Source organism: Strix uralensis, chromosome 33 (genome assembly GCF_047716275.1).
Source record: "Strix uralensis isolate ZFMK-TIS-50842 chromosome 33, bStrUra1, whole genome shotgun sequence".
Taxonomy (NCBI): domain Eukaryota; kingdom Metazoa; phylum Chordata; class Aves; order Strigiformes; family Strigidae; genus Strix; species Strix uralensis.
Window position 1 is genome coordinate 824,486 of NC_134004.1, and position 26,107 is coordinate 850,592.

The window sequence follows — 26,107 nt, forward strand, 5'->3', positions numbered from 1 at the left end:
GGGTTATCGCTCTGCTTCGGCGGGTTTCAGAGCAGCGGGGATCGCTGATAATAGATTGTATTGATCCAACCCGGGAAGGGATCGTGTCTTATCAGCGCTGCACGTACCGGCAGCTGGAAAATGCCTTTTTAGTGCCAGTTTGGCCTCTAATTTGTCAAATAGCTCCGGTGGAGCAGAGTCCAGGCCGCCTCATGTTCTAATTATCGGAGCTCGTCTGATGCTCAACCAAACGGCCTTTTAATTGAGCCTCCTGGTTGATAACGTGCCCCAGACAGCGCGTAACCCACCTTTCCCCCCAAGCCCGACGCTGCTGCTCGCCGTGGGGACGAGGCTCCACGTCAAAGCGGCCGGCTGGGCTGTCACCCCCCCTTAACTCGGCGGGTTTTATCGTTCTTTAATAAACGATAAGGTTGAGGCAGATGCGGTTGTTTTCAGGAGACTTTGAATTGTCCCCTGAGCTCCCCTCGGTGCTGGATCGGTGTGGGTGCTGCGGGCGGAGGTGGGAGGGAGGGGAGCCGGCGGGGAAGGGTGGGGACACCTCTTATATAGAGAGAGGCTCCCTGAGCAGGCTGTCTGCTCCCCGAAACCACCCGCGCGAGAAGCAGGATCACCATGCCCAAGAAATACACCCTCCGGCAGAGCTCGCCCGGTTGTGAATTGGGTGAGTCCTGCAAACGCTGGTCCTGGCGAGTTCGCCGGCCCCGCCGGGTGGTCTTGCTAATGGGCGCCCTCACCCTCATCCCCAAATACCCCAGGATTTGGGGAATAATGTACATTTTCCAGCTTCAGGCCAAAAGCTGTTGGCAAACCACCTCCTGCGGGGGTTCTTGCACCTTTCGGCGCGGCGCGGGTGCTGCGCTCGCGTTCCCGTGCGCACTTTGGGTTTGATTTCCCTCTCCAATGCCCCAGGTTAAATCTGCAACAGCAGAGCCTCCCATCTCCCAGATTTTTCCTCTTTATTTTTCCAGGTTTCGGTTGTTTCAACAACATCCCATGGTTTTTTTGTGTTTAAGCCATAAGGAATGTGCGTTGCAAAACCTCCGCGTTTGGGGAGAGCGAGGAGCTGCCTTCCCCGGCGCCGGCAGCTTTGCTCAGCCAAGGGTCTGATTTTTAACGAGCGGCTTCTCCTGCGTGGGTTGGGGTGTCCTGCTCCCTGAGCCCGGATCCCCACACGCTCTCCTCGCTGTTCACGGGCAGGTCGTGCTTCCCAGCGAGCGCTCCCGGTGATCTACCAAGAAATTAAAAGGTCGGGATGGTGGAGATAAAGAGCAGAGTGTGCTGCTCCTGCCACGTGCCGCCTCCCAGGCTGGCGGGTTTCTTGTGTGTGTCACCGATTAAATCTGTTGGTTTAGTTCTCAGGAAGGGGTTGCTTAAAAAAAAAAATTTTAAAAAATCTTAAATTTTCAAGGGAATGTGCAGAGTAAGAGGAGTTCTGCGAAAGCGCAGCATTCCTCGCTGGAAAAAAAAAACCAAAACACCCAAACAAAAGCCAAATCAAGACTCTTCTCCCCCAAAACACGGAATGTTGGTGAGATACGGCGGCATTCAGAAATAATTAACGCGTAACTGTGTCTGCAGCTGTTTGCCCGCCACCAAAAATCGAGAAATTTGAGGGTTTGCCATGAAAAGCGCTGCGGGGGTCAGCGAGGTCCTGGTGCAGCTTCCTGGCTCCTGACACACCCACGTTTTGGGGTGGAATAAGCCGATTTTGGCGCAGGAGCGGGGTGCGGGTTGGCGTGGGGGTCAGGGGACGGTCGGGGTGTGTGTGTGTGTGTGTCCCCCGCACCGGGGCCCGTCCCCCGCTCCCCAGCCCGGTGTCCCCGGTCGCACCGAGCTGCGTCACGGCTCGGGCGGGGCCGCGCTGGCGGCGGCGGCGGCAACGCGGGGCCGGGGCATGAGGCGGCGGCGGGGCCGGCGGGGGGCGGCCGAGGCGGTGAGTGGGGCGGGGGGGTCCCCTGGGGGTCAGGGAGTGGCGGGGGGGGTCCCCCTGAGCGGGCTGGGGGGGGAGATCCCGCTCTCAGGTGATCCCGGGGGGGGTCCCCTGAGTGTTCTGAGGGGGATCCCCCCCACTGAGGGATCCCTGGGGATGGGGGGTGTTGATCCGTGGGGGGGGGGGGGGTCCGTTGCATGCGCTGGGGTGGCAGATCCTCCCTCGGGGGGGGTCCCCTGGGAGTGCTGCAGGATCCCCCGGTCGGTTTCGCGAGGGGGTGCTGCCATGGAGCACCCCAGGCGCTGCCCCCACCCCGCATCGCCGGGGCTCCCTGAGTGCTCGGTGACCTTGGGGTGTCCCCTGGCCCTGGGGGGGGGGCGCTCGGCGAGGCCGGGCACTGCTGGCCCTGCCAATGCGCTGCCGCTTGGCTGCGGGGGGGTGGGACACCCCCAAATCCCCTCCTCTGCCTTCCTCCCGCAGGCTGGCTCTGGCGTGAGGCCTCCGGCGCGATCCCCTCCCCTGGGGGTTTGGGGTGCAACCGCCCCGCGTCTCCCCAGCCTTGGCCCTCACGCACCCAAGGGTGCGACGCGCCATGGACTTCGTATGGGGCTCGGGGGTGCGAGGAGAGGTCAGAGAGTGGAATGGGCTGCCCAGGGAGGGGGTGGAGTCCCCACCCCTGGGGGGGTTTAAGGGCCGTTTGGATGAGCTGTGGGGGGATGTGGGGTAGGGGAGAACTTTGTGGAGTCGGGCTGAGGGTTGGACTCGCTGATCCCGAGGGGCTTTTCCAACCGGAACGATTCTGGGATTCTGAGAGGGTGGCTCGAGGCCTCGGCTCACTCGGCCGCTGCCCTGTGGAGCTGCGGGGTCCAGGCCAGGTGCTTCACCTCCTGTTACCTCTGCAGAGCCGCATCGAGCATCCTCGGGGTCCAAACTCCGGCGCCTGCCTCCGGTTATTGCGCTGGGGAGGATGCGGCCGGGCAGCGGCGGCTCCTGGTGCGGCTCTGCCGGGGGGGCTGATGCTGGGCTGAGCCCCCTGACCAAAGGCCACGCAGGACTGCGAGGCAGAGGCTCCTCAGAGGAGGGGTCTGGTCTGTGCTGTGGTGAGCACAGCTCCAGACACGGGCGGTGAGAGGTGTCAAACGAGCTCTTGAGCGTGGGAGCGCGTTGGGAGAGCGGGACGCTGCGTAACGGCTCCGTGTGTGATGTGGGACGAGGCCTGGGGCACCCGGTGCGGGCGTGGTGGTCCCACGGCTCAGCCTCACTGCTCGTCTCTTTTTTTTTTTTCCCCCACTTTACAGCACTTCTTAACCAAAGTTCCCGCAGTCTCAGGCGCTGCCTTATGTTTTTTGAGGGCGTTTTTAATCCTCAAACCTCCCGGCTGGTGCTAGAGTAGAACTTTGCCATCGGTTTGATTGATGAGTTGTGAAAACACTTGGAAGTCTCAGGTGTGCGTCAGCCCCCCCCTTTCCGTGTGGACAAAAAGCAGATGGGGAGCAGCTGCAGGGGCTGGCTCCTAAATCCAGGAGCCTTCGGATCGAGCAGGCGGGGAGGAGAGCTGCCCCTCGCTTCCAGGCTGTTGTTCCCCAGGTGTTGTCCTTCCGTAGAACTCAACACGTCCCGCCGTGTCTCTCGAGGAGCCCCTGTGGCTCAGCACGGTGGGCTTGTCCCCCCACGCCTCAGCTCGGGGCCCTCCTGCATCCTGGGAGACCGGGTGCGCGGTACGGGGTGAGCAATTAGCAAGAAACGAGCTTTCTGACCCATTTAGGAGTCAGCCAGCGGACCTGCCTCGGCACAGCCAAGCAGGGACCTCAGCGGTGACGGCGACGCCGATGTCACAACCTGCTTTTATCACCTCTGGGCATCAGCAGGAGCGCGGGGCGAGAGAGCGGGGAGGAATCCCGCGGGGACAAACCCGCCGTGCTGCCGCCCTGGGGTGACTCTCCGCCGGCTCCCCGCGGAGGAAAAGGGTTTTCCAGGCTGGGACCTGGCAGTGCCGGCGCTGGCAGAGCGGTGTGGGTGTCTGGAAAGCAGGTGAGGGGTGACCTGGGTGTGCGGGCAAGGAGTTACCCTTTTGGGACGGCAGTTGGCGAACGGGGTCGTCTGCTCCGGCCGCGGCGGGTGCGTTGCGCTCGGGGCTGGGCCTGTGCCACGTGTGTAACACCCTTTGGTGTGATGGTGTAAAGGGCTGCCCAGTGCGGGTGCCTGGGTGTGAACAAAATGCCACACTAACGAGCCATCGGCCCTGAAACTGCTCCAAAAGAGTTAACGATCGTGGCGCGCCCAGACGAGTTCAAAGCCCGACATCAAACGCAGAAATCTCAATCGCAGGAACCGCTCCCAGCGTGAGACACGACTTGTCCAACAAACCCCCGTGTCTCCACGCTGAGGATGAGCCGGTGGCTCCTCAGCTTCCCCCTTGGCTTCGCTGCCCGTCCGGCTGTCGGAAAGAAAAGACCCGTTGGACCAAGGCTCGTGGTTTCATCAGTGAAAAGGGCGGGTGCGCATGGAAGAGTGATCCGCTGTTCGCTCGGCGGGGGTTGACGGTCTGGACAACAGCACCAGTGTCTTTGCTGTTTTGATTAGAGCAACCTCATGATGCTCTGCTCTTGGTTTTTTGCCTTATTCTCAGGAATATTACTCCTGGGAAGGCAGCTGCCTTGCCTGAGTGTGAATATGGTGTATAAATATTGAATGAGTCGAGCGTGTCCAGAGAAGGGCAACGGAGCTGGTGCAGGGTCTGGAGCACAGGTCTGATGGGGAGCGGCTGAGGGAACTGGGGGGGTTTAGTGTGGAGAAGAGGAGGCTGAGGGGAGACCTCCTGGCCCTCTGCAACTCCCTGAAAGGAGGGTGCAGAGAGGGGGGAGGAGTCTCTTGAGCCAAGGAGCCAGCGGCAGGCCAAGAGGGAATGGCCTCAAGCTGCGCCAGGGCAGGGTCAGACTGGCTCTTAGGAAGGATTTCTTTGCAGAAGGGGCTGTTGGGCGTTGGAATGGGCTGCCCAGGGCAGGGGGGGAGTCCCCATCCCTGGAGGGGTTGAAGAGTCGGGTTGAGCCAGCGCTGAGGGATCTGGTGGAGTTGGGAACGGTCAGGGGGAGGTTCATGGTGGGGCTGGAGGAGCTTCAAGGGCTTTTCCAACCGGGATGATTCTGGGATTCTGTGAAGGTCAAACCCAGCCGTGGTCACGGTGAGTGTTTTACCTCCAGGAGGCAGAACGTGGCCAGTGGGCCCGCTCCTGGTGCTGAGGAATTGCTTGAAGATGTTCACAGAGGTTATGGGTAGAAGGAGCAATAAACATTTTTTTACCCTGCAATTTCTTTATCCTCTACTTTCACCTGTGTTGAGAGCAGCAGCAGGGTGTCACTAGAGCCGTTCTTTTAGGAAAGCACCCAGGCGTGGAGACAGAGCCGGCAAAAAACATCCCTCTGATGCCTTTGCACCATCATTCTCTTGACAGCTCCCGGGTTCGCAGCTGGGCTGGAAGCGGGTGAAACACCCGCATCTGGCTACAGCCAGTGGCTGCTTTTCTGGGAGCTCTGTGGGAGAAGGGTCCGTGGGCAGCGTTTCCAAGCCGGCCCGCGTGGGAAAGCGTTTCCTGCGTCGGGTGGTGAATGAGCGTGTCACGAGCTCGGCAGCTGCCGATGGAGATAGAGGAACCAATTTTGCTCCCGCCCAAGCTGGGGTGTGTTTTGCCAGGAGATATTTAGGTCAGTCTCGCACTATAACAAGTGTTCACCATGTGAGCTTCTTCCTCCTCGCCTCTATTAATGAAGTGAGTGTTTCGTGGGACTTGCTGTTCCTCCTGAAGGAAGTAGATTTCGGGGAAAAGATGGCTTATTGCTAAACTTCAGCATTAGTGCTTCGTGCTTTAAAAAGGAGCCTGTAAAGGAAGAGCTGACCAGGAGCCAGCATGTGCCCAGGTGGCCAAGAAAGCCAACGGCATCCTGGCTTGTACCAGCACCAGTGTGACCAGCAGAAGCAGGGAGGTGACAGTCCCCCTGTGCTCTGCACTGGTGAGGCCACACCTGGAGGGTTGTGTCCAGGTTTGGGCACCTCAATCCCAGAGAGATCTCGAGGGGCTGGAGCGAGGGCAGAGGAGGGCAACGAGCTGGGGAAGGGGCTGGAGAATAAATCCTGTGAGGAGCGATGGAAGGAGCTGGGGCTGTTCAGTGTGAGGAGGAGAAGGGGAGGGGAGACCTCATCACTCTCTGCAGCTCCCTGAAAGGACGTTGTGGAGAGGTTGGTGCTGGTCTCTGCTCCCAGGGAATTAGTGACAGAACGAGAGGGAACGGCTTTGAACTGTCAGGCTGGACAGGAGGGAAAAATGTTTCCCCGGCAGAGTGGTCAGAGAGTGGAACAGGCTGCCCAGGGAGGGGGTGGAGTCCCCACCCCTGGGGGGGTTTAAGGGCCGTTTGGATGAGCTGTGGGGGGATGTGGGGTAGGGGAGAACTTTGTAGAGTCGGGCTGAGGGTTGGACTCGATGATCCCGAGGGACTTTCCCAACCTGAGTGATTCCGTGACTCTGTGAATATAGTGTGTGTGACAGAGAAAAGCTTTACTCCAGCCTTGCGGTTGTCCCCGTCCCAGTGGGAGCTGCTGGAGGGAGAAGTCTGAGGCAGAAGCGCCGTCGCTGCAGAGGCTGCAGAGGTGGCACTTCTCCTCTCCGTGGGCCGAGGTGGCAGGAGGTATTTACTCACTGTTTCTCCCCACAGTGTGTAGCGAGTCGGTGGCAATTAAACCCTGGGAGGAGCAGGGGCTGTGTGGGGCCCTGCCGTGCGTAGGCCAGCGCTGTCACTGCTCTCCGCGGTGGCGTCTGGCCGCGTCCCGCTTCCTTCGAGTTGTGCTCGAGGAGCCATGACCGGGCAGCCCGGGGTCCTCCCCAGCCCCCCTGTCCCCGGGCGAGCACCTCGAGCCGCTTTCTGCTGCCCCGATGAGGCCGGTGGAGCCGCTGAGTTCAGCAGAGGCAGAGCTGGCCGGGTGCAGCCAAAAAAAAAGCAGGATGGGAAAATCTTACGGTTCATCGCCGAGCTCCGCACCGGCGCAGATGAATCCTCCTGCACGCTCGTCCGGAGCAAACACTCCGGGTTATTTGCAAAGTGGCAGAATAAGCAGGAATAAGCCTTGACAGGTTTGTTGGTGGGAGCGAGCGGCGAGTTGTGCAGCTCCTGTGGCGTGTTTTATTCATCTTGTTGCCCTCGAGTCAACACTTCCAGATCTGGAGTCTGTTTGCGTAGATAAATAACAACTGTACCCTGCCTACAACAAACAGTGTCGCTCCAGCCTTGCGTAAAGTAACCCTCTCTGAATTATTTTAGCATGCCTGGCTTGGTTCCAAACCACCTTTGGAGCTGGTTATGGAACTGGGGAATTAATCTATGAAAACCTAAAATTGGTTCAAATCACTTAAAATGAATTCCTGGCTAATGCTTTCCTTTTATGTCTTCACTGAACCAGTGTTGCCTTGTTATAAGGAAATCTCCCGTTAATATGCAAGAGGCTTTAGGGAAGATTAAGTGCTTTACATACCAAACATATATATTGGTGGTGCTTTGACTTGTCCTTGAGGGGTTTGGGGGGTTTGACCTTTTAAAGCCCGGAGGGCTCCAGCTTCATCCAAAGTCCTGTGCCTGATACCAGTTCCTCCCTGCGTGGGTCAGGTTTAAAAACACACCGTGGTGAAAGAGGTACAGCACGCCCTTAAAAGAAACTTCAGTTGCCCCGTAGAGGATGCAGCATCGATGTAATAGTTGTGCCTGGAAGGGGAGGGATGGTATGTAATTTTTACACATAAAGGAAATTCCACTCTTGTTTCCTTATCTGGAGTTTCACAACAGGCTCTGTCCTAAGCCTGGCTGCTGCCGCCTTGGTGTGCCCGGTCAGTCCACTCACCCTCCTTCGTGTCGCTGCAGCAGGAGTTTCCAAGCAGGTCCTGGGCAAATCACTCCCCCCCTGGCCCTGCAAGGTTCTTCAAAGCTGGAAAAGGGCTGCGGAAGTAAATCTGTCCCGGCCAGGAGCTGTTGGTTCTGTCGCCTCTCCTGTAGGTTTTATTCTCCTCTTGACAGGTTTTTTCCCCTCTCCTTTGCAGGCAACGTGGCCAATCTAAACCAGTTTCCAGGCCACTGGAAGGGTTCCACCATGGGGAGCTCCGACACGGCCCAGAAGGCGTCCCACGGTAAGACCCCCTCTGTGGCCCAGCAGATCTGCTCTCATACATCCACCTTCCGTTTAATTAATTCCTTTGTCCTGCAAACACCACCCCAAGGCTTCAGCCTGCCTGTTTCCCACCCCATCCGCTACCGTGGACGCAAACCCTCAGGCTTTTGAGAGGAGCCCAGCAGGAGATTTACAGTTCCTGGGGCTCGCTCAGCCTTGCTTAACCAGATGAACAAGCCTGTCTTGTGCAGACCCATCTCTCCTGCCACAGGTCGCTCTAAATCCATTATGTAAACGGGTCTGCTGGCAGGGCAGGCAGCCCTGCGAGATATTTGGGAGGCAGGGAAGAAGGAGGAGCAAGCAACTTCAGTTTACTCTGATGATGCAATAGGAAACTTGGTAAAAGAGCTGGCCTTGGTTTTAATCCTCCTTTCACAAAGGAGCTGGGTGCTCAGGACCGCACGCTGCTCTTCGGCTCCTGGAGCCAAATGCCACGAAAGGAGAGCAGAAGTGAGTATTGGGGGTTTTTCCTGGAGGTGGGCAGGGGAGGAATCGCGTGGCGTTCCAAGGCTTAACACCTCACCTGTGGGAACGTGCGTTGCAGCGACCCGGCACCTTCCTCACGAGTTAAATTTAGAAACTGTTGTGAAAATCCATCGGGGCTGGCTCCACCTTCTGCCTGTCGTGCTTTAGGAGAAAACTGTCTCCTGAGTGCCGCTCGCTCCCGAACAAGCGCTGCATTGTGCGTTTCCTGGACAGGAGCAGGAGCTGCAGGGTCCTTCCAGGACTAAACTTCTCGCCGATGGTCTGTTCGGGCAGGAGAGTTTGGGGTCACGCTCTCTGAAGTGGTGCGGAGACAACCACGGGTTTCTCTTGGATCTGGCGTGGTCAGTCCCAGTTAATCATTATGGTGATACTGGGGCTGCCATTACGTCGCACAGTGCCCCGTGACGGCTCTTTTTAAATTAATCTGAATAAATAAACTGCCAGCTAGGCAGCCTCCTCTCACCGTGGGGGAGGAGGAGTGTTTGGGCAAGTCAATGTGGTCTCCTGGGGTGTGTTTACAGCAGCAGATACTATTTTCATTTGATTATCTCTTAATAGCCTCATTAGCATTAGCTGTGAGGGCAGAACACGCTCACTTTGCTCTGCCTGTGGGTCTCGCCAGGCCCCTGCCACGTTTTCCTGTGTTTGCAGGGACCCTCACTCACTCCTCCTTCCTTTTCCACTTCTCTCTCCACTGCAGAGGATCCCTCCGGGGAGCACGGGGAGGTCGTCAGCACCATTTCCAGCAGCAGGAACCCGCTGCAGCCGCCGGACGCCTCCTCAGAGGAGCCTTTTACCACCTACTTCGACAGCAAGATCCCGATTCCCGAAGATGAAACGGTGAGTGGGGCTGGGCCCTCCCTGCGCTCGCTCCGGTAGGAAAATCCCATCGGAAAAAATCTGCGAGCGCTCGGTACCCACGTGAGTCGTTCCCCTGGGGGTGAAGGGGGTGCAGGGTCTCCTGCGCTTGCTGTGGAGTTAATGATTCGTCACGCAGGATTTGTCTCCTGAGAAGCCTGGAGCAGCAAGATCTGTGAAAGAGCAAGAGAAATGTCTTGTTTGTAGCCCCAGGGGAGAGGACCTTGGCTCCCTTCCCTTATCAAGGGAGCACGCGCCCTTCACTGGCCTTTGTCCCAGCATTGTCCCCTTTGCAGGGGGGATAGGTGCCCTCTTGGCTTTTGATTAAGCAACAAGGCAGCATTTTCGGCTGCAGACACAGGGGGATTCATCTCCCACCCAGATTTACATGAGTGTGTCCTTGGCTGTCCCAGAGTCTGGCCTTAAACTCTTTAGATGAGGACCAGAGATTGCTGGAGAGTCTCAGATCAGGTGAAAGAACGGGCTGATCTTATCTGTCGAGGCAGTGAGGAAATCAAAATCAAACCCTGGTTGTCTCTTGCCGGTTTTTACGCCTGGTAGCTGGGGTGTCCCCTGCTTTGGGAGAGGGCTGACTGCTGATGTCTCCATCCTCTCTCCCCCTCCGTAGCACTCGTGTTTTAGTTTCCGCAAGCTCTGGGCTTTCACTGGGCCGGGCTTTCTGATGAGCATTGCCTACCTGGATCCGGGCAACATCGAGTCGGATTTACAGTCCGGGGCTGTCGCAGGATTTAAGGTCAGTGCAGAAACCTCCAGATGAAGTGCTGTAAGTTGTGCAAAGCACATACCCATCCGCACTCTAGGGCAGGAGTACTGATAGTGCTGTTGTTGCTGCTGAGCTGAAAACACCCCAGAGAAGGAGAAGGGGAGAGTGAGGCTCTCGTGTGCCCTCCCCAGCAGTGACTCCTGCCTTTATATGCATTGGGTCCTTTCCGTGCCAGTTCCAGGCACATAAAACACCCTCTCAATGTCAATAATGTGTATTTTAAAAAGCCTGGGATTCCTAAAGGTGTGTGCGGGGCGTAGGCGTCCTCGGGGACCTGGGACCTTGTGCAGGGCTGTTGTTTCTTGCTGCCCCCGTGCACCCACTCCCACCCTCGTGTCTCCCTCAGCTGCTCTGGGTGCTGATGCTGGCGACGATCATCGGGCTGCTCCTGCAGCGCCTGGCTGCCAGGCTGGGGGTGGTGACGGGGCTGCACCTCGCCGAAGTCTGCAACCGGCAGTACCAGAAGGTGGGTGAGCTCCTGCTCCGCGGCGGTACAGGGCAGGTACAGGGGGGCTCTTTGGGGAGCGCCTGGGCTGGGTCAGTGCGGTTCTGTCACAGGTCTGGCCACCCCTCGATGAGTGGGTTCAGTTTTGGGCCCCTCACCCCAAAAAGGCCCTTGAATGACTCGAGCGTGTCCAGAGAAGGGCAACGGAGCTGGTGCAGGGTCTGGAGCACAGGTGTGATGGGGAGCGGCTGAGGGAACTGGGGGGGTTTAGTGTGGAGAAGAGGAGGCTGAGGGGAGACCTCCTGGCCCTCTGCAACTCCCTGAAAGGAGGGTGCAGAGAGGGGGGATGAGTCTCTGGAGCCAAGGAGCCAGCGGCAGGCCAAGAGGGAATGGCCTCAAGCTGCGCCAGGGCAGGGTCAGACTGGCTCTTAGGAAGGATTTCTTTGCAGAAGGGGCTGTTGGGCGTTGGAATGGGCTGCCCAGGGCAGGGGGGGAGTCCCCATCCCTGGAGGGGTTGAAGAGTCGGGTTGAGCCAGCGCTGAGGGATCTGGTGGAGTTGGGAACGGTCAGGGGGAGGTTCATGGTGGGGCTGGAGGAGCTTCAAGGGCTTTTCCAACCCAGATGGTTCTGGGATTCTGTCACTCGTGAGCTGTCACTGCTGCCCGTTAAGTGCCAGATCCTCCTCAGGAGAAAGCGTTGCGGGTGCCCAAATATATTTTCATCGTCACATCTTGCTTTACTGTCCCAGAAGCTGGGGGATTAAGTTGGTTTCTTCTGGTTTGGCTCACAGTTGGAAGAAAAGCAAATTTCGAGGACGATTTTAATTGTAGCCCTGAAGCAGCACCAGCGAAGGGCTCGTTCAGAACCTGGGCTGTTAGGAGAGCAGATGGGGGACGCTTCAGGTCCCGTTGGTGTCCTCCCCATCTTGGAAAAAGGAAAACAGAAAGAGGGAGGTGGAGTGAGTGTCCTGGCATTTGCCAGTGAATTGCAGACAGAGTCAGGGATAAAACCCAGGATTTCAGCTTTTCGGTTTGGCCTGCTGCCTCCCAAAGCTGAAATACTTGTCGGTTAAGTGAGCTCAAGGAATCATGAGGAGGGAAAGGGTCCTTTAGAATGAGACCAGGCTGTTAAATTTCCCTGCTTGTGTAAGAGAGGGCTCTGCCTCTCGTTCAGCTGAAGATGAGTGGGGCTGTCGTGTTGTCCCCAGCCCTGGGCACTTTGCTGTGTCTCATCCAACACCTGAGACTTTGTCACTGCTCTGACCACGTGAAATATCTTCCGATGCTCCTTTCCCAGCGCCTCGGTACATGGAAACCTCCAGTCTCACTCTCACAACGAGCAAAATGTAGCGAGGCGAGTAATTTAGATTATATAAGTGACCCGGGAGCCTCCTCCAGCGATTGCCACAGGTAACCTGGAATCCTGCTCCGGACCAGCCATCCAGTGGCCATCGCCAGGGAGAGGAGACCATTCCTGAGCGCGCGACCGCCACGCCCCTGTGCTCACCCGGGAGATGAAAGGGAGAAGGCATTTTCCCTCTTTTTAATGGTCTTGGATATTTCTTTACCAGGTTCCTCGGATTATCCTGTGGCTGATGGTCGAACTCGCGATCATTGGATCCGACATGCAGGAAGTCATTGGCTCGGCGATCGCGATTAACCTGCTGTCTGTGGGGAAGTAAGTTGGGTTTGTCATCAGAGGGCAGCAGGAAATGAGTGCTCCTTTCTAAGATTAAGAAAGTGACACTGTCTGTGCCAAAAGAGACTCATTTATTTCCTATAAATCTTCCAAAATAAGCTCTTTGTAGAGGGTGATTCATCTAAGCTGTGCTAGCTCGCTGAGATGACTCAGCCTTTGGTGCCTGTTTCTTTTTTTTCTGGCTATAAGGAGAACAGTGAGTTCTGGCTTTTGTTTTAGCTATAACTGATACACACCAGAATTCAGCTGCAGCTTTCCTGGAGAATTTTACAGTCCTAATAAAGTACTACCAGAAAGCCCTTGGAGCTCCTCCAGCCCCACCATGAACCTCCCCCTGACCGTTCCCAACCCCACCAGATCCCTCAGCGCTGGCTCAACCCGACTCTTCAACCCCTCCAGGGATGGGGACTCCCCCCCTGCCCTGGGTTGGAAATGCAGATGTAAAAGGAAGCTGCAATTTTGTACCCAGTAGCTGTTAAAGGTCTTGCTCACTCCTGTCATTCTCAGTGTGGACACGGGATTTGCCCTGGAGATTTGGGGAGGGAGCTGTCTGTGCAAAAACCAAACCTCCGGTCCCTTGCCCTGTGCAGCCAAATGTCTTCTCAGACTGTAAACAAACCCTTGGACAATGTGGTTCTGTCCCCAAACAAGCGCCCTAAATAAAAAAAAAGATTTTGGAGTCTGATTGTTGAGACTGGAGGAGGAGGTTGAAGTGTTTTGTAAGCTGGTGTCTGCTGGTGCCCGTCTCTCGCAGGGTCCCGCTGTGGGGCGGCGTGCTCATCACCATCGCTGACACCTTCGTCTTTCTCTTCCTGGACAAATATGGTAATTTCTCCTTTTGAATTCTGGAAACTAAATGGGGAGATTCAGCATTTCTCAATTTGCTGATGGTCCTCGTTCTTCTCCCAGGCTTGCGCAAACTGGAAGCGTTCTTTGGGTTCCTGATCACCATCATGGCTCTGACGTTTGGATACGAGGTACCTCCGCCACCTCTGCGCCTCCCCCAGAGCTCTTGGGCGACGCGTTCCCTCTCCCCCCACCGCTGCCCCTGTGCCCAAACAGCACCAAAACACGGCGGCAAACACTTAAAATGTTTGAAGCTGGGTCTGTGTTTTCTGATGGGTCGTCTGGCTCAGCCCCGGGGCTGCAGCGTGGGCTGTCCTGAACGCTGCCTCCTCTGGAGACCGGCACGTCCTGTGCAGCGCAGCATCCCCGCTTCAGTAAACACCAGAGGGTGGCCAGGTCGTGGTTTTGCATTTTAGCAAAGCTTTGGCTTTCGAGTGTCTTCAAAAGGGCAGCCTAAGCGACCGGGCGATGCTAAAAACACCCATGTTTCTTCTGTCTCTGTGCCCAGTATATCACAGTAAAACCCAACCAGGAGAAGCTGCTGAAGGGGCTGTTCATCCCCTACTGCCAGAACTGCGGCACCCCCCAGCTGGAGCAGGCCGTGGGGATCGTGGGCGCCGTGATCATGCCACACAACATGTACCTGCACTCTGCCTTGGTCAAGGTAAGCGGCTGTGCTGGTTCGTGTAGAAGGCACGGACAGGGATGGCAGGCTGGAAGGCCTGAAACCCTCAGAATCACAGAATCCCAGAATCACCTGGGTTGGAAAAGCCCTTGAAGCTCCTCCAGCCCCACCATGAACCTCCCCCTGACCGTTCCCAACTCCACCAGATCCCTCAGCGCTGGCTCAACCCGACTCTTCAACCCCTCCAGGGATGGGGACTCCCCCCCTGCCCTGGGCAGCCCATTCCAACGCCCAACAGCCCCTTCTGCAAAGAAATCCTTCCTAAGAGCCAGTCTGACCCTGCCCTGGCGCAGCTTGAGGCCATTCCCTCTTGGCCTGCCGCTGGGTCCTTGGCTCAAGAGACTCAACCCCCCTCTCTGCACCCTCCTTTCAGGGAGTTGCAGAGGGCCAGGAGGTCTCCCCTCAGCCTCCTCTTCTCCACACTAAACCCCCCCAGTTCCCTCAGCCGCTCCCCATCAGACCTGTGCTCCAGACCCTGCACCAGCTCCGTTGCCCTTCTCTGGACACGCTCGAGTCATTCAAGGGCCTTTTTGGGGTGAGGGGCCCAAAACTGAACCCACTCATCGAGGGGCGGCCCCACCAGTGCCCAGCACAGGGGAACTCCTGGACTGGAGCAGTCACACCCTCTGGAATTCTGCTTTAAGCATTTACTACGGTGGGGACGTAGCAACCCCCCCCCAGGAGGCTGGTTGGGCCCCTGGCACTGGGAGAGCCGTGGGAGCTTTGGGACACGTGTCCTTCCCGTGGGTGTGTCTCGTGGCCAGCACGGCCGCTGTTTGTTGTGCAGATGGTGGCGTTCGCTTTGTCTTCCCTCCAGCACATTCTCTTCCCATCCAGTGACCTGAGTCCCACTGTCAGTTTAATCAAGTGTAATTACAGATATAAGTAATATAATAGTGAATTCCTGTTTCTCAAGCCTGCTGTTGTCACCACCCCCTTTTCAGTCCCGGCAAGTGAACCGTGCGAACAAGAGAGAAGTACGAGAAGCCAATAAGTATTTCTTCATCGAGTCCTGCATCGCGCTCTTTGTCTCCTTCATCATTAACATCTTCGTGGTGACCGTCTTCGCCGAGGCTTTCTTTGAAAAGACCAACGCGGATGTGGTGAGTCGGGGCTGGCACTTGGCTGCCACCAAACCAGGGGCAGCTGGGTCAAGCACAGCCTCTATATTCTGGGTGTAAAAGGGAGAAAAACGAACAGGGGTGCTGATATTGAAACCAGTCTGAACCCAGCACCCTGCGACCTCCAGCTCCTCACGTGGAGCCTTTTCTGCTTGTCCTCACTTCTGGGAGCAAACCCAAGCGCCTGCCCCTTCGTGTCGTTGCAGAGCAGCGTCTGTGTGAACACCAGCAGCCCGCACTCCTCGCTCTTCCCAAGCAACAACAAGACACTGGAAGTGGATATCTACAAAGGGGTGAGTGACCCGCGGGCCGGGGTGGCCTCGTCTCCGGCAGCCCAGTGGCCTTGTCTGGGAGCGGCTGCTTCTTCTGAGAGTGTGGAAGGCCGGGGCCTGCAGTGGGGTCGTCAGAAACGGAGCTGGAGGAAAACCCTGGGGATCCTTGAGCCCAGCCCTTGGACCAGCAAAATTATTATTATGGATTGACTGTTCACAACAACCCCCAGCAGCGCTCCAGGCCTGGGGAGGAGTGGCTGGAGAGCTGCCGGTCAGAGAGGGACCTGGGGGGGATTGGTAATGAGCCAGCAGTGTGCCCAGGTGGCCAAGAAGGCCAGTGGCATCCTGGCTTGTACCAGCACCAGCGTGGCCAGCAGGGACAGGGAAGGGATCTGACCCCTGGGCTCGGCACTGGTGAGGCCGCCCCTCGATGAGTGGGTTCAGTTTTGGGCCCCTCACCCCAAAAAGGCCCTTGAATGACTCGAGCGTGTCCAGAGAAGGGCAACGGAGCTGGTGCAGGGTCTGGAGCACAGGTCTGATGGGGAGCGGCTGAGGGAACTGGGGGGGTTTAGTGTGGAGAAGAGGAGGCTGAGGGGAGACCTCCTGGCCCTCTGCAACTCCCTGAAAGGAGGGTGCAGAGAGGGGGGAGGAGTTTCTGGAGCCAAGGACCCAGCGGCAGGCCAAGAGGGAATGGCCTCAAGCTGCGCCAGGGCAGGGTCAGACTGGCTCTTAGGAAGGATTTCTTTGCAGAAGGGGCTGTTGGGCGTTGGAATGGGCTGCCCAGGGCAGGGGGGGAGTCCCCATCCCTGGAGGGGTTGAAGAGTCGGGTTGAGCCAGCGCTGAGGGATCTGGTGGAGTTGGGAACGGTCAGGGTGAGGTTCATGGTGGGGCTGGAGGAGCTTCAAGGGCTTTTCCAACCGGGATGATTCTGGGATTCTGCTATCCCTTTGCTAACTGTGCTGCATCTAACCCGACCCCACTCTCCCCAGCTCTCTGTTCCCTCTTTCATTAGTTTGGCCCTGACAAAGTTTTTCCTTGCTGATCCTGAATCTGCTTTGGTAAAACCGCAGCCCGTGAGGTCTCGCCTCTCTGCTGCCAGCGCAGGGGATGCTCTTCCCTCTCCTACAAGTGGATTATTCCTTCTCTTTCAACTCAACATCCGTGATTAATCTGGTCCCAAGGGAATTCACCTGCTCGCTCTTGTTCCTGCTCTCAGATGTGAGGCTGCGACTCTCTGTTCCAGGGCGTCGTTCTGGGCTGTTACTTCGGCCCTGCCGCTCTCTATATCTGGGCAATCGGGATCCTCGCTGCCGGCCAGAGCTCAACCATGACGGGGACGTACTCCGGGCAGTTCGTTATGGAGGTAATTAGCACTTTTAGCGGCTGCCTGCGGCCCCGTTCTCTCTATTCCTGAGCCTTTAAAGCTCTTGTTGATGATGCCCCTTCCGTGGACATGCAGCTCTTGCTGGAAGCTCCATAAAACTCCCTGATGTGCCTTTCAACCGAATCAGCTCTCGGTCCTGCCTCTTCCTGCTGCCATTGGAGGCTCCGTAGTGTTTTCACCCAGCAGCTGCTCTGCTTTTTTTTTTCTCCTGCAGGGCTTCCTGAACCTGCGGTGGTCCCGTTTTGCCCGGGTGCTGCTGACCCGCTCCATCGCCATCACCCCCACCCTCTTCGTCGCCATCTTTCAGGACGTCGAACACCTGACGGGCATGAACGACTTCTTAAACGTTCTCATGAGCCTCCAGGTGAGCAGCAGCGCCCGGTTTGGAGGTCAGGTCTCAGAGAAAAACATCCGACACTGAATATTTCAGCTTCTGGTGCCTGAGGGTTTGCAGGAGCAGCTGAGCAGAGCGAGTTACTGTCAGATGTTGATCTGCTGGGGAGAGGTGGGGAGGCTCAGCCAGGGTCTGGAATTGCTTCCTCCTGCCAGCCAGGGGAAGTCCCTCTGACACACGTTACAATGGCTTTGGGGAAATGCTGTCAGATATGAGCAAACCTCGGATGTTTGGCTGTGCTGAGGTCATCAGAACAATTTCCAGTCTTTATTCTTCTGTGTTTTCTTGCTTATTCCAGCTTCCGTTCGCTTTGATCCCCGTCCTGACATTCACCAGCCTGCCCAGTGTCATGAATGATTTTGCCAACGGACTGTAAGTACGAAGGGAATCGCCTCCGAGCAGGAGACGGCGTCTCGCTGGCCTCAGGCACACGTTTCCCTCCCCGCCTCACCCTGTTTTGCTTCGCTTTGGCTGGCAGGTTCTGGAAGGTCGCTGGCGGCGTGCTGATCCTCCTCATCTGCAGCGTTAACATGTACTTCGTGGTGGACTATGTCCGGGCCCTGAACCATGTGGCTTTGTATGTTGGGGCTGCGGTTCTCAGCGTGATCTACCTGTCCTTTGTGGCGTATTTGGTAAGTCTGGCTCAAGCTGAGACTCCTTGCAGGCAGGATAAGCTGCTGGATTTATTTCACAGAAGATATCACAGAATTGTCTAGGTTGGAAAAGCCTTGAAGCTCCTCCAGCCCCACCATGAACCTCCCCCTGACCGTTCCCAACTCCACCAGATCCCTCAGCGCTGGCTCAACCCGACTCTTCAACCCCTCCAGGGATGGGGACTCCCCCCCTGCCCTGGGCAGCCCATTCCAACGCCCAACAGCCCCTTCTGCAAAGAAATCCTTCCTAAGAGCCAGTCTGACCCTGCCCTGGCGCAGCTTGAGGCCATTCCCTCTTGGCCTGCCGCTGGCTCCTTGGCTCCAGAGACTCCTCCCCCCTCTCTGCACCCTCCTTTCAGGGAGTTGCAGAGGGCCAGGAGGTCTCCCCTCAGCCTCCTCTTCTCCACACTAAACCCCCCCAGTTCCCTCAGCCGCTCCCCATCAGACCTGTGCTCCAGACCCTGCACCAGCTCCGTTGCCCTTCTCTGGACACGCTCGAGTCATTCAAGGGCCTTTTTGGGGTGAGGGGCCCAAAACTGAACCCACTCATCGAGGGGCGGCCTCACCAAGAGCCTGATCACACTGACACGAGCAGAGCCCGGGTCTCTGCGGTGCTGCAGCGTTTCTAATCCCCGGCACCTTCTCTCTTGCAGAGCTGGCTGTGTCTCATTGCTCTGGGCGTCTCCTTCCTGGCCTGCGGGAAAACGGTAAGCGTCACCCGGACTCTGCTCACCGAGGAGTCACCTTCTCACCCCGCTAAGTAGCCACGGGGTCCCTGCACAGGAGTAGCCCTCAGAGCCCGTGCGTGTCTGTGGGTCCCCGTGTGAACAGAGACAGACGCGTGTGCGGTTTGCGCACGAAACACGCGCGTGCAAGAAAGAAAAAATCAGATGTACCTATTGGGAAACGTGTTGCTGCTGAAATACTTTAAAAGGTGGATGTTTCCTTTGCTGAGCGCCTCTAATCACGCTGGTCAGGGCGAGCGCTGTGTCGGTCGTGCAGCCCAGGAGCTGCCTGTTCGCAGCCACCGACACGTTTTGTGGCGCGGAGGGAAGCGCTGGCTCCTCCTCCCGCCTCCCCTGGGCCTCCAGCCTCTTTTTTTTGCATTAAAACTGGCAGACTCTCCCCCCCCAGAGCGTTTTGATCCATGTAGCAGAAACACTAAAGCTCCAGGGAACTGCTGCTCCTGCACTGAACTGGAGAAAAATAAGCTAGAAAATTCAAAATGCACCTTTTGGGCGACGCTTGAAGGACGCTGCGGCCGCTGACGCTCGGCCACGCGGTGACGCTGCATCCAGAGTCTACCTCTGCGGGCAGCTGGGTTTGACTGGATTTGATTTTTTTTTTTTTTTTTTCCTCACTTGAAAATACTTCTCAGGGCTGGCCGCGATGTGCAGCTTCCACGGGGGCGGGATGCCGTGAGGACGGGGAACCTCAGCGGTAGAACTGGGGTTGTTTTGGGTTTTTTTTTTCCTCGCCTGGGATGTGATTTTGGTGCTCAGCAAAGGAAACACGTTCTAATATTCCTGGTTATTTATGGTCTTGTGAGTTTATTCCCTATGTATGTGATTAATAGAAACACTATAGTTCTCAAAACCCCATTTTATGGCTCAAAATGTCACCGTGCAGAGGATGCCAAGAGCCTCCTGCGGGGGAGTCACCGCTGTGACACAACTTCAGGTTTTTATTTGCCAAACGTGCTCGGCCCCGCTTCTCAGTCACTACAAAACCTTCCTCATCGCCCTTCTTGGGGGGTTTTTTCATTTCATGAGTTTCCCTGGGGGAGAAGCCTTCACCTGGACGGCGCCCTGAGCCCGCTGGTAGCGAATAACCATAGAGAGCGTGGGGGGAACGATACATTTTCCTTAGAAAAGGTCGTTTGTCGTTTCTCCCAGCGTGCGGCGAGCGCTGAGGTCACGTCCCGCGGGGGGCGGGGGTTCTCGTCTTGTCACCCTGAAAATCGGGTGTCAGAAGCTCTAACCCCGGGGGGTTAATTCGCGAGGTTTCCCTTCTCGGCACGGTTGAGGCACAGCTCCACAAAGATTTTTTTTTTTTTTTTAAGGTACTGAAATGCTTTTGTGGGTCTGAAGGGCCGGGAGCGGGTGGTTTGGTGCGTCCCCACCAACCTCTGCTGGCTCGGAGCCGGGTCCCGGCTGCAGCCAGGGCTCAGGACCAGGCGCTGCCGGTGCCAGCTCGGGCTTTGCCAGGCTCTGCTGCTCCTGCTGCTGCTTCGCCCCCTTCCCCCCCGCCCCCAGCAGGGATTTATTTTGGGTCCGGACGCCCCGCGCGGGGTCCAGCCCTCATCGACACTTTCTCAGGAAATCCATCCCCTTCCTCCGCGTTCCTCCCTCTAGTCCCAGGCAGGGAACTGCTCTCTCAAACACCCCCCCCCGCCGCAGCCTTCAAATCCTCGGAGACATTTTGGGGGGTTGGTTCAAACTGGGGTTTATTTTCTGGTACGAACAAGCCCCGAGTGTGCCGTTGGCTCGCGGGGAGCGAGCAGCAGGGTCAGGGGCCGCGCGCTCCCCTTCTGCGCTCTCAGGAGCGTTTTACCCATCTCTGCCCGAGGTTTTGGGGGGATTTCACGATGCCAGGGACACGTTTCTTAAACGTAGGTGACAAACCTCAAAGCACAGCGTGAAAACTCCATTTTCATTACGGGCAGGAGCGTTTCCGCTCTTCCCACCTGTCACCAAACCAGCTGAACTTTGCGTGTCCCCCCCTCGCGCTGAGCCAGCGTGAAAACGGCGTATTTCTAGTTTCCAAGTTCAGAAATTCCAGCGGGATTTAACCCCTTTATTGTCACATTTGTAGGTTTTACACCGATTTCCACAAGCCAAAAGCCCCAGTGGGTGCGTTGCCAGTGGGAATTGGGGGGTGTTGGACCGGAGGCGCCTTTGTGGCCGCCCGGCCTCGGCCCAGGGGCTCTGTCATCTGTAGCGATCCCTCCAGTTTTCCTGGATTTGGGATTTTTTTGATGTGGAAGGTGTCAGAGGAGATTCTCCTGGCTGCTCTGCTCAAATAGTAACTTTAAGACAGTAGCTCTGCGCCGGAGCCTCTGGATATCGAGTTCTCACTCTTCTGCTCCTCGTGAAACTGATTTTATTTTTTTCCCCCCGTATCTGCCTTTGAACCAGTTTGTACAAACTACCTTTTCGATTAAAAGACAGATACTTTTTCAACTTGGCTTCTTGGGTCTGGTTTTTTTTTTGGGGGGGGGGGGGTTGCTCTGAATCGCTGATGCTTCTAACGGAGACCCCTGACAGGTCTGGTGCCCGCAGGCCGCTGGGACGAGCCCCTGGAGGGGTGTGCGGTGCCGTGCTGGCGCTTTCCTCGACCCCCCGGGGTCCGAACCCTCCGGCCCCCGGTTTAGTTGCTCCTGGTTTCCCTGCGGGGACCATCTCGAGGGTGGGGAGGGTCTGCAGAGAGACCTGGGCAGGCTGGAGCGATGGGCTGAGCCCAGCTGGGGGAGTTTCAATAAGGGCAAATGCCGGGTGCTGCCCTTGGGCCACAACAACCCCCAGCAGCGCTCCAGGCCTGGGGAGGAGTGGCTGGAGAGCTGCCGGTCAGAGAGGGACCTGGGGGGGATTGGTAATGAGCCAGCAGTGTGCCCAGGTGGCCAAGAAGGCCAGTGGCATCCTGGCTTGTACCAGCACCAGCGTGGCCAGCAGGGACAGGGGAGGGGTCTGACCCCTGGGCTCGGCACTGGTGAGGCCGCCCCTCGATGAGTGGGTTCAGTTTTGGGCCCCTCACCCCAAAAAGGCCCTTGAATGACTCGAGCGTGTCCAGAGAAGGGCAACGGAGCTGGTGCAGGGTCTGGAGCACAGGTCTGATGGGGAGCGGCTGAGGGAACTGGGGGGGTTTAGTGTGGAGAAGAGGAGGCTGAGGGGAGACCTCCTGGCCCTCTGCAACTCCCTGAAAGGAGGGTGCAGAGAGGGGGGAGGAGTCTCTTGAGCCAAGGAGCCAGCGGCAGGCCAAGAGGGAATGGCCTCAAGCTGCGCCAGGGCAGGGTCAGACTGGCTCTTAGGAAGGATTTCTTTGCAGAAGGGGCTGTTGGGCGTTGGAATGGGCTGCCCAGGGCAGGGGGGGAGTCCCCATCCCTGGAGGGGTTGAAGAGTCGGGTTGAGCCAGCGCTGAGGGATCTGGTGGAGTTGGGAACGGTCAGGGGAAGGTTCATGGTGGGGCTGGAGGAGCTTCAAGGGCTTTTCCAACCGGGATGATTCTGGGATTCCGTCCCCTCCCTCGGCACCGTCCCCGCTGGGGTTTCCTTGCTGGGATCCAGGACACTGCACCCCCCTCCTGCCCTGCGCTGGAGCAGCTTTCCCCCCCCCCCGGCAGCGCGTCGCTCCCGTCTGCTCCTTGGCCAAACTCTCCGCCGCGCTGAAACAAAAATACCAAATCTGGCTGATTTTTATCCTCTCCTGAGCCTTTCCTTGAGCTGCAGCTAAGCCCGAGTTTAGGCGCAGCCCTGTGTATTTCGAGATAAGCTCACCTGACCCGGTGGGTTCCTCAGGGAGGTCGGAGGATGAAATAATTCTCGCTCGTGGCTTAAAAATCTTCGCGGAAGGTGCTGGGGGCAGCAGAAGTCGCTGCCTCGCCGCCTCCCCCGCGAGCTTCCCGCTCCCATGGCTGCCAGAGCCTTGGCTCTCTCTTTTGGGGTATTTTATCCCGATTTTATCAATTTTAAGCTGCCGCGGGGCTCGGGGAGGAGGGAAGCGCTTTAGGGTTTGTTTCTACCCGCTGAGGAGCGCTCGGGGTAAGTCGGGCTCTGCTAAACCCCCGATGGGCAGCGGCTGCCTTCGCCTCGGGGCGGAGCCGGGCCGCAGCGTGTTCTCTTAATTAACCAACGTGTGTAATCAGTTAGTGCTAATTAGGGCTCGTCTGCGCCCCAAATCGCATCCAAATTGAGAAGGAAATTGATGCTCGGCTGCTCGGGAGCGTCGCGGTGGGTCGGGCCGTACAGTGAATCGATTCACTAATAAATAAGATTTGTGCAGCGTAGAGTTCCGTCGCTTAATAACCCCTAATTAACCCTAATTAACCCCTAATTAACGAAGGTGTGGCACGAGCTGACACCCTGAGCGATGGCTCCGCCCCGGCTGGGTCTGAGCGCAGCGTCGCCTTCCCCTCGCCGCCAGCGGCCGCCGATTCCCGGGGTGCTCCCTGCGGCTTAATTAAGTTCTTAATTACGCAGCGCCGTTAATTTCAGAAGAGCTCAAGTACTGATTGATGTCACTTGCCTGCCTAAGCGGGGGAAAGCGAGAAACCCCAAAACTTTGGGTTCTGCAGGTGGAAACGTGCCGGTGAGCGGGCCAGGAGCGGGGGAGCCCCACTCGGGCTTTGTTAAACCCTGCTCGACTCGATGAAACCCTGCTCGACTCGATGAAACCCTGCTCAACTTGAGCTTTGTTAAACCCTGCTCGACTCGAGCTTTGTTAAACCCTGCTCGACTTGGGCTTTGTTAAACTCTGCTCAGCTTGAGCTTTGTTAAACCCTGCTCGACTCAAGCTTTGTTAAACCCTGCTCAGCTCGAGCTTTGTTAAACCCTGCTCGACTCAAGCTTTGTTAAACCCTGCTCAGCTCGAGCTTTGTTAAACCCTGCTCGACTCGAGCTTTCTTAAACCCTGCTCGACTTGAGCTTTGTTAAACCCTGCTCGACTCGAGCTTTGTTAAACCCTGCTCGACTTGGGCTTTGTTAAACTCTGCTCAGCTTGAGCTTTGTTAAACCCTGCTCGACTCAAGCTTTGTTAAACCCTGCTCAGCTCGAGCTTTGTTAAACCCTGCTCGACTCGAGCTTTGTTAAACCCTGCTCAACTCGAGCTTTCTTAAACCCTGCTCAACTTGGGCTTTCTTAAACCCTGCTCAGCTCGAGCTTTGTTAAACCCTGCTCAACTCGAGCTTTGTTAAACCCTGCTCGACTCGAGCTTTGTTAAACCCTGCTCAACTTGGGCTGTTCCCAGCTCTAACTCTTCTCCTTTGCCTCTTCCAGCGCCGCCTGGGATTCGCCGCTCACCCCGAACTCTTCCTCCTCAACAACGTCGACACAGACATGCTCGTCACCAGATGACTCCGGCCGCCGCGGTCGTAAGGATAGACCCGGTTTTAACAGAAACCCTTCTCGTGCTGCAGAAAACTCTCCTCCGTCCCTCGAGCTTAGCCCAGAGCCGGGCTGGGGACGGCGAGCGGAAGGGCGCCGGGGTCCGACTGTCCCGCGAGCGGCCAGAAGAGCCGCGGAGCCTCGGCCACGGGGCTCGTCCCGGCCCCGCCCCGCCCCGGCGCCGCTCGCGGGGGTTTTGCTTTTTGCCACAATTTTTCCCCTTTTTTTTTCCCCCCGAATAGTCGATCTGATCTGGGAGAGGGATCCGCTGAGATTTTTCTGATTTCAATTCAAATTTTTTCTGCCTGGTTGGTAGAGCTGGTGTGACGCTAATCCCTTTTTTTTGGTTTTTTTTTAACTAATTCAGAGAAAATCCCAGGCTTGGAAAACTGAGCAGGGGCCGAATTTCGTTATTAGTGATTTTACAGAGGGAGAACGAGCGAGACCACGAGGAGAAGCCACCGAGAAACCTGGGTTTTGCGCCCAGCGGGACGATCCCCCGGCCCTCCCTACACCCAATTACGGCTGATTTTGCCCTAAAACCTCCCCACGTCCAACCTTCCCCCCCCTCCCTCCGAGGCGGCGCCGCCTTCCCCTTCCCACGCGCGTTTTTCCCGGAGCCACGGTGAATTTTCCGGATTTTAATTAATTTGCCCGCCAGGCTCTGTCCCTCCTGCTCGGAGCCGGGCAGGGTCCGCGCACCCGCCCCGGGGCTGGTTTTCTGCCATTTCAAGACATTTTAGGTGCTGCTGGGACCCTCCAAAAACCTCAACCTAATCCTTAAACCGAGCTTAAAGCCAACAGGCTCCACCGGCGACGCACTTTTTACTCCCCACCCCTCCCCCTCCGTCTGATCGATTCGAGCCACAGCGAATTATTTCAAACATCATATTTCACCTTTTCTTTAATTAAATCTTCTGGTTTAATTAAATATTTTCCCATTTAAGCCTTTTTTTTGTTTCGATGTCCTTGGCGCTTCACCCAACGCCCCAACCGCGGCTCCCGAAGGCGGCACCCGAGGGCCAGACTTTTCCAGGAAAAGCCTCGATTTAACCTTTTCTGTTCAACTTTCAGCCCGTTTTAGAAATAAAACCGATGTTCCCGGCCCCTTTTTCCGGGAGGAATTCACTATAATCCTAATTTTCCCGTAATCCAATCGCGCCGTCGGCACACGGTAACGTGTATTTCAGGTGAGTAAATCGAGGACGGGGGACGCGGGTGAGGCCTAAACCCCCGCGGGGGCTCAGAGCTGCCGGGATCCGGCCTCGGATTCGCGGGGAAATTGGGTCCGGGGGGGTTATTTTTGGGGGCCGCGGTCGGGGAATTGGCTTTGGAAGGAAACGAGGTTTAATGCCGTCAGCGATCGGTGGCTTAAACTGGGTTTAACTAAGCTGGGGGTTTAGTTGCAGTTTGTTGAAGGGGCGGCCCCAAAGGGGACCCAAAGCTGCGCCGTCTGCCGGTGTGACGGGGCTGGGGGGGGTCCCCGCTGTGGTCAGGAGGGGGGGAGGGTCCGTGTGTCCCCCAGGAGGGACCCGCTGGGGAGGGGCCGGGGGTCCCCCCTCGCCCCTGTTCCCGCCGTTGTCCCCTCGGGCTGGGGGGGACTCGCTGGGGGGGGCCCAGCCAGGGGACATGTGGGGCTCAGCCCCAGCCCCCCCCCTGCTCCTGGGGAGGGTCCCCAGGTGAGAACCAGGGGCGAGGGGGGGGCTGGGGCGTGGAGCGGGGTGGGGGGGGGGATTTGGGTCTGGAAGCCCCTTGGGGAGGGGTCTGCTGCCCCCCTCTGCCCCCCACCTCATCCTGCCCCCACCACTGCCCCCCACCTCATCCTGCCCCATCACTGCCCCCCTCTGCCCCCCACCTCATCCTGCCCCCACCACTGCCCCCCCATCCTGCCCCCCACCACTGCCCCCCCATCCCCTCCAGCCCCTCCTCCCCCGTCCCCCACTCTCAGCCCCGTTCTGCCCCCCCGTACTTTTGCCCCCTCTCGCCCCCGTCCCCCTCTGGCCCCATTTCCTGCCCCCTCCTGCCCCCCCCATCCCGCCCATGCCTGGCCCCGCCCCCTCCCCGTCCATCAATGACGTCACGGAGCGAACAGCCAATGGGGAGGGAGAATGGGATGGGCGGGGCGGTGGCTCGAGCCACCAGTATGGGGGAGGGGGGGGTGTCGGGGTGCTCCCAGTCAGCTCCCGGTGTGCCACAGGGGGATCCCAGTCTGCTCCCAGTTTGGTACTGGGGTGATCCCAGTCTGTT

The 26,107-nt window shown here is 57.6% G+C and overlaps 1 protein-coding gene across 5 annotated transcripts; it reads left to right on the top strand.

Moving 5' to 3' along the window:
• Positions 1-559: 559 nt before the first annotated feature.
• On the top strand, positions 560-24,806 carry SLC11A2 (solute carrier family 11 member 2). Of its 5 annotated transcripts, none has more exons than XM_074853682.1 (17): positions 560-661; positions 8,010-8,096; positions 9,324-9,463; positions 10,110-10,235; positions 10,612-10,731; positions 12,281-12,387; positions 13,163-13,233; positions 13,318-13,385; positions 13,763-13,918; positions 14,884-15,042; positions 15,267-15,353; positions 16,576-16,695; positions 16,931-17,080; positions 17,409-17,482; positions 17,589-17,742; positions 18,417-18,470; positions 23,753-24,806. In XM_074853682.1, exons 1-17 carry the CDS (start codon positions 613-615, stop codon positions 23,828-23,830), a joined length of 1,800 nt encoding a protein of 599 aa, XP_074709783.1. In that variant the 5' UTR covers positions 560-612; the 3' UTR covers positions 23,831-24,806. The 5 variants fall into 5 exon arrangements, with proteins under 5 accessions (XP_074709783.1, XP_074709784.1, XP_074709787.1 ...); XM_074853683.1 differs by lacking the exon at positions 560-661 and adding an exon at positions 1,834-1,933; XM_074853686.1 differs by lacking the exon at positions 560-661 and adding an exon at positions 5,127-5,696.
• Positions 24,807-26,107: the final 1,301 nt, after the last annotated feature.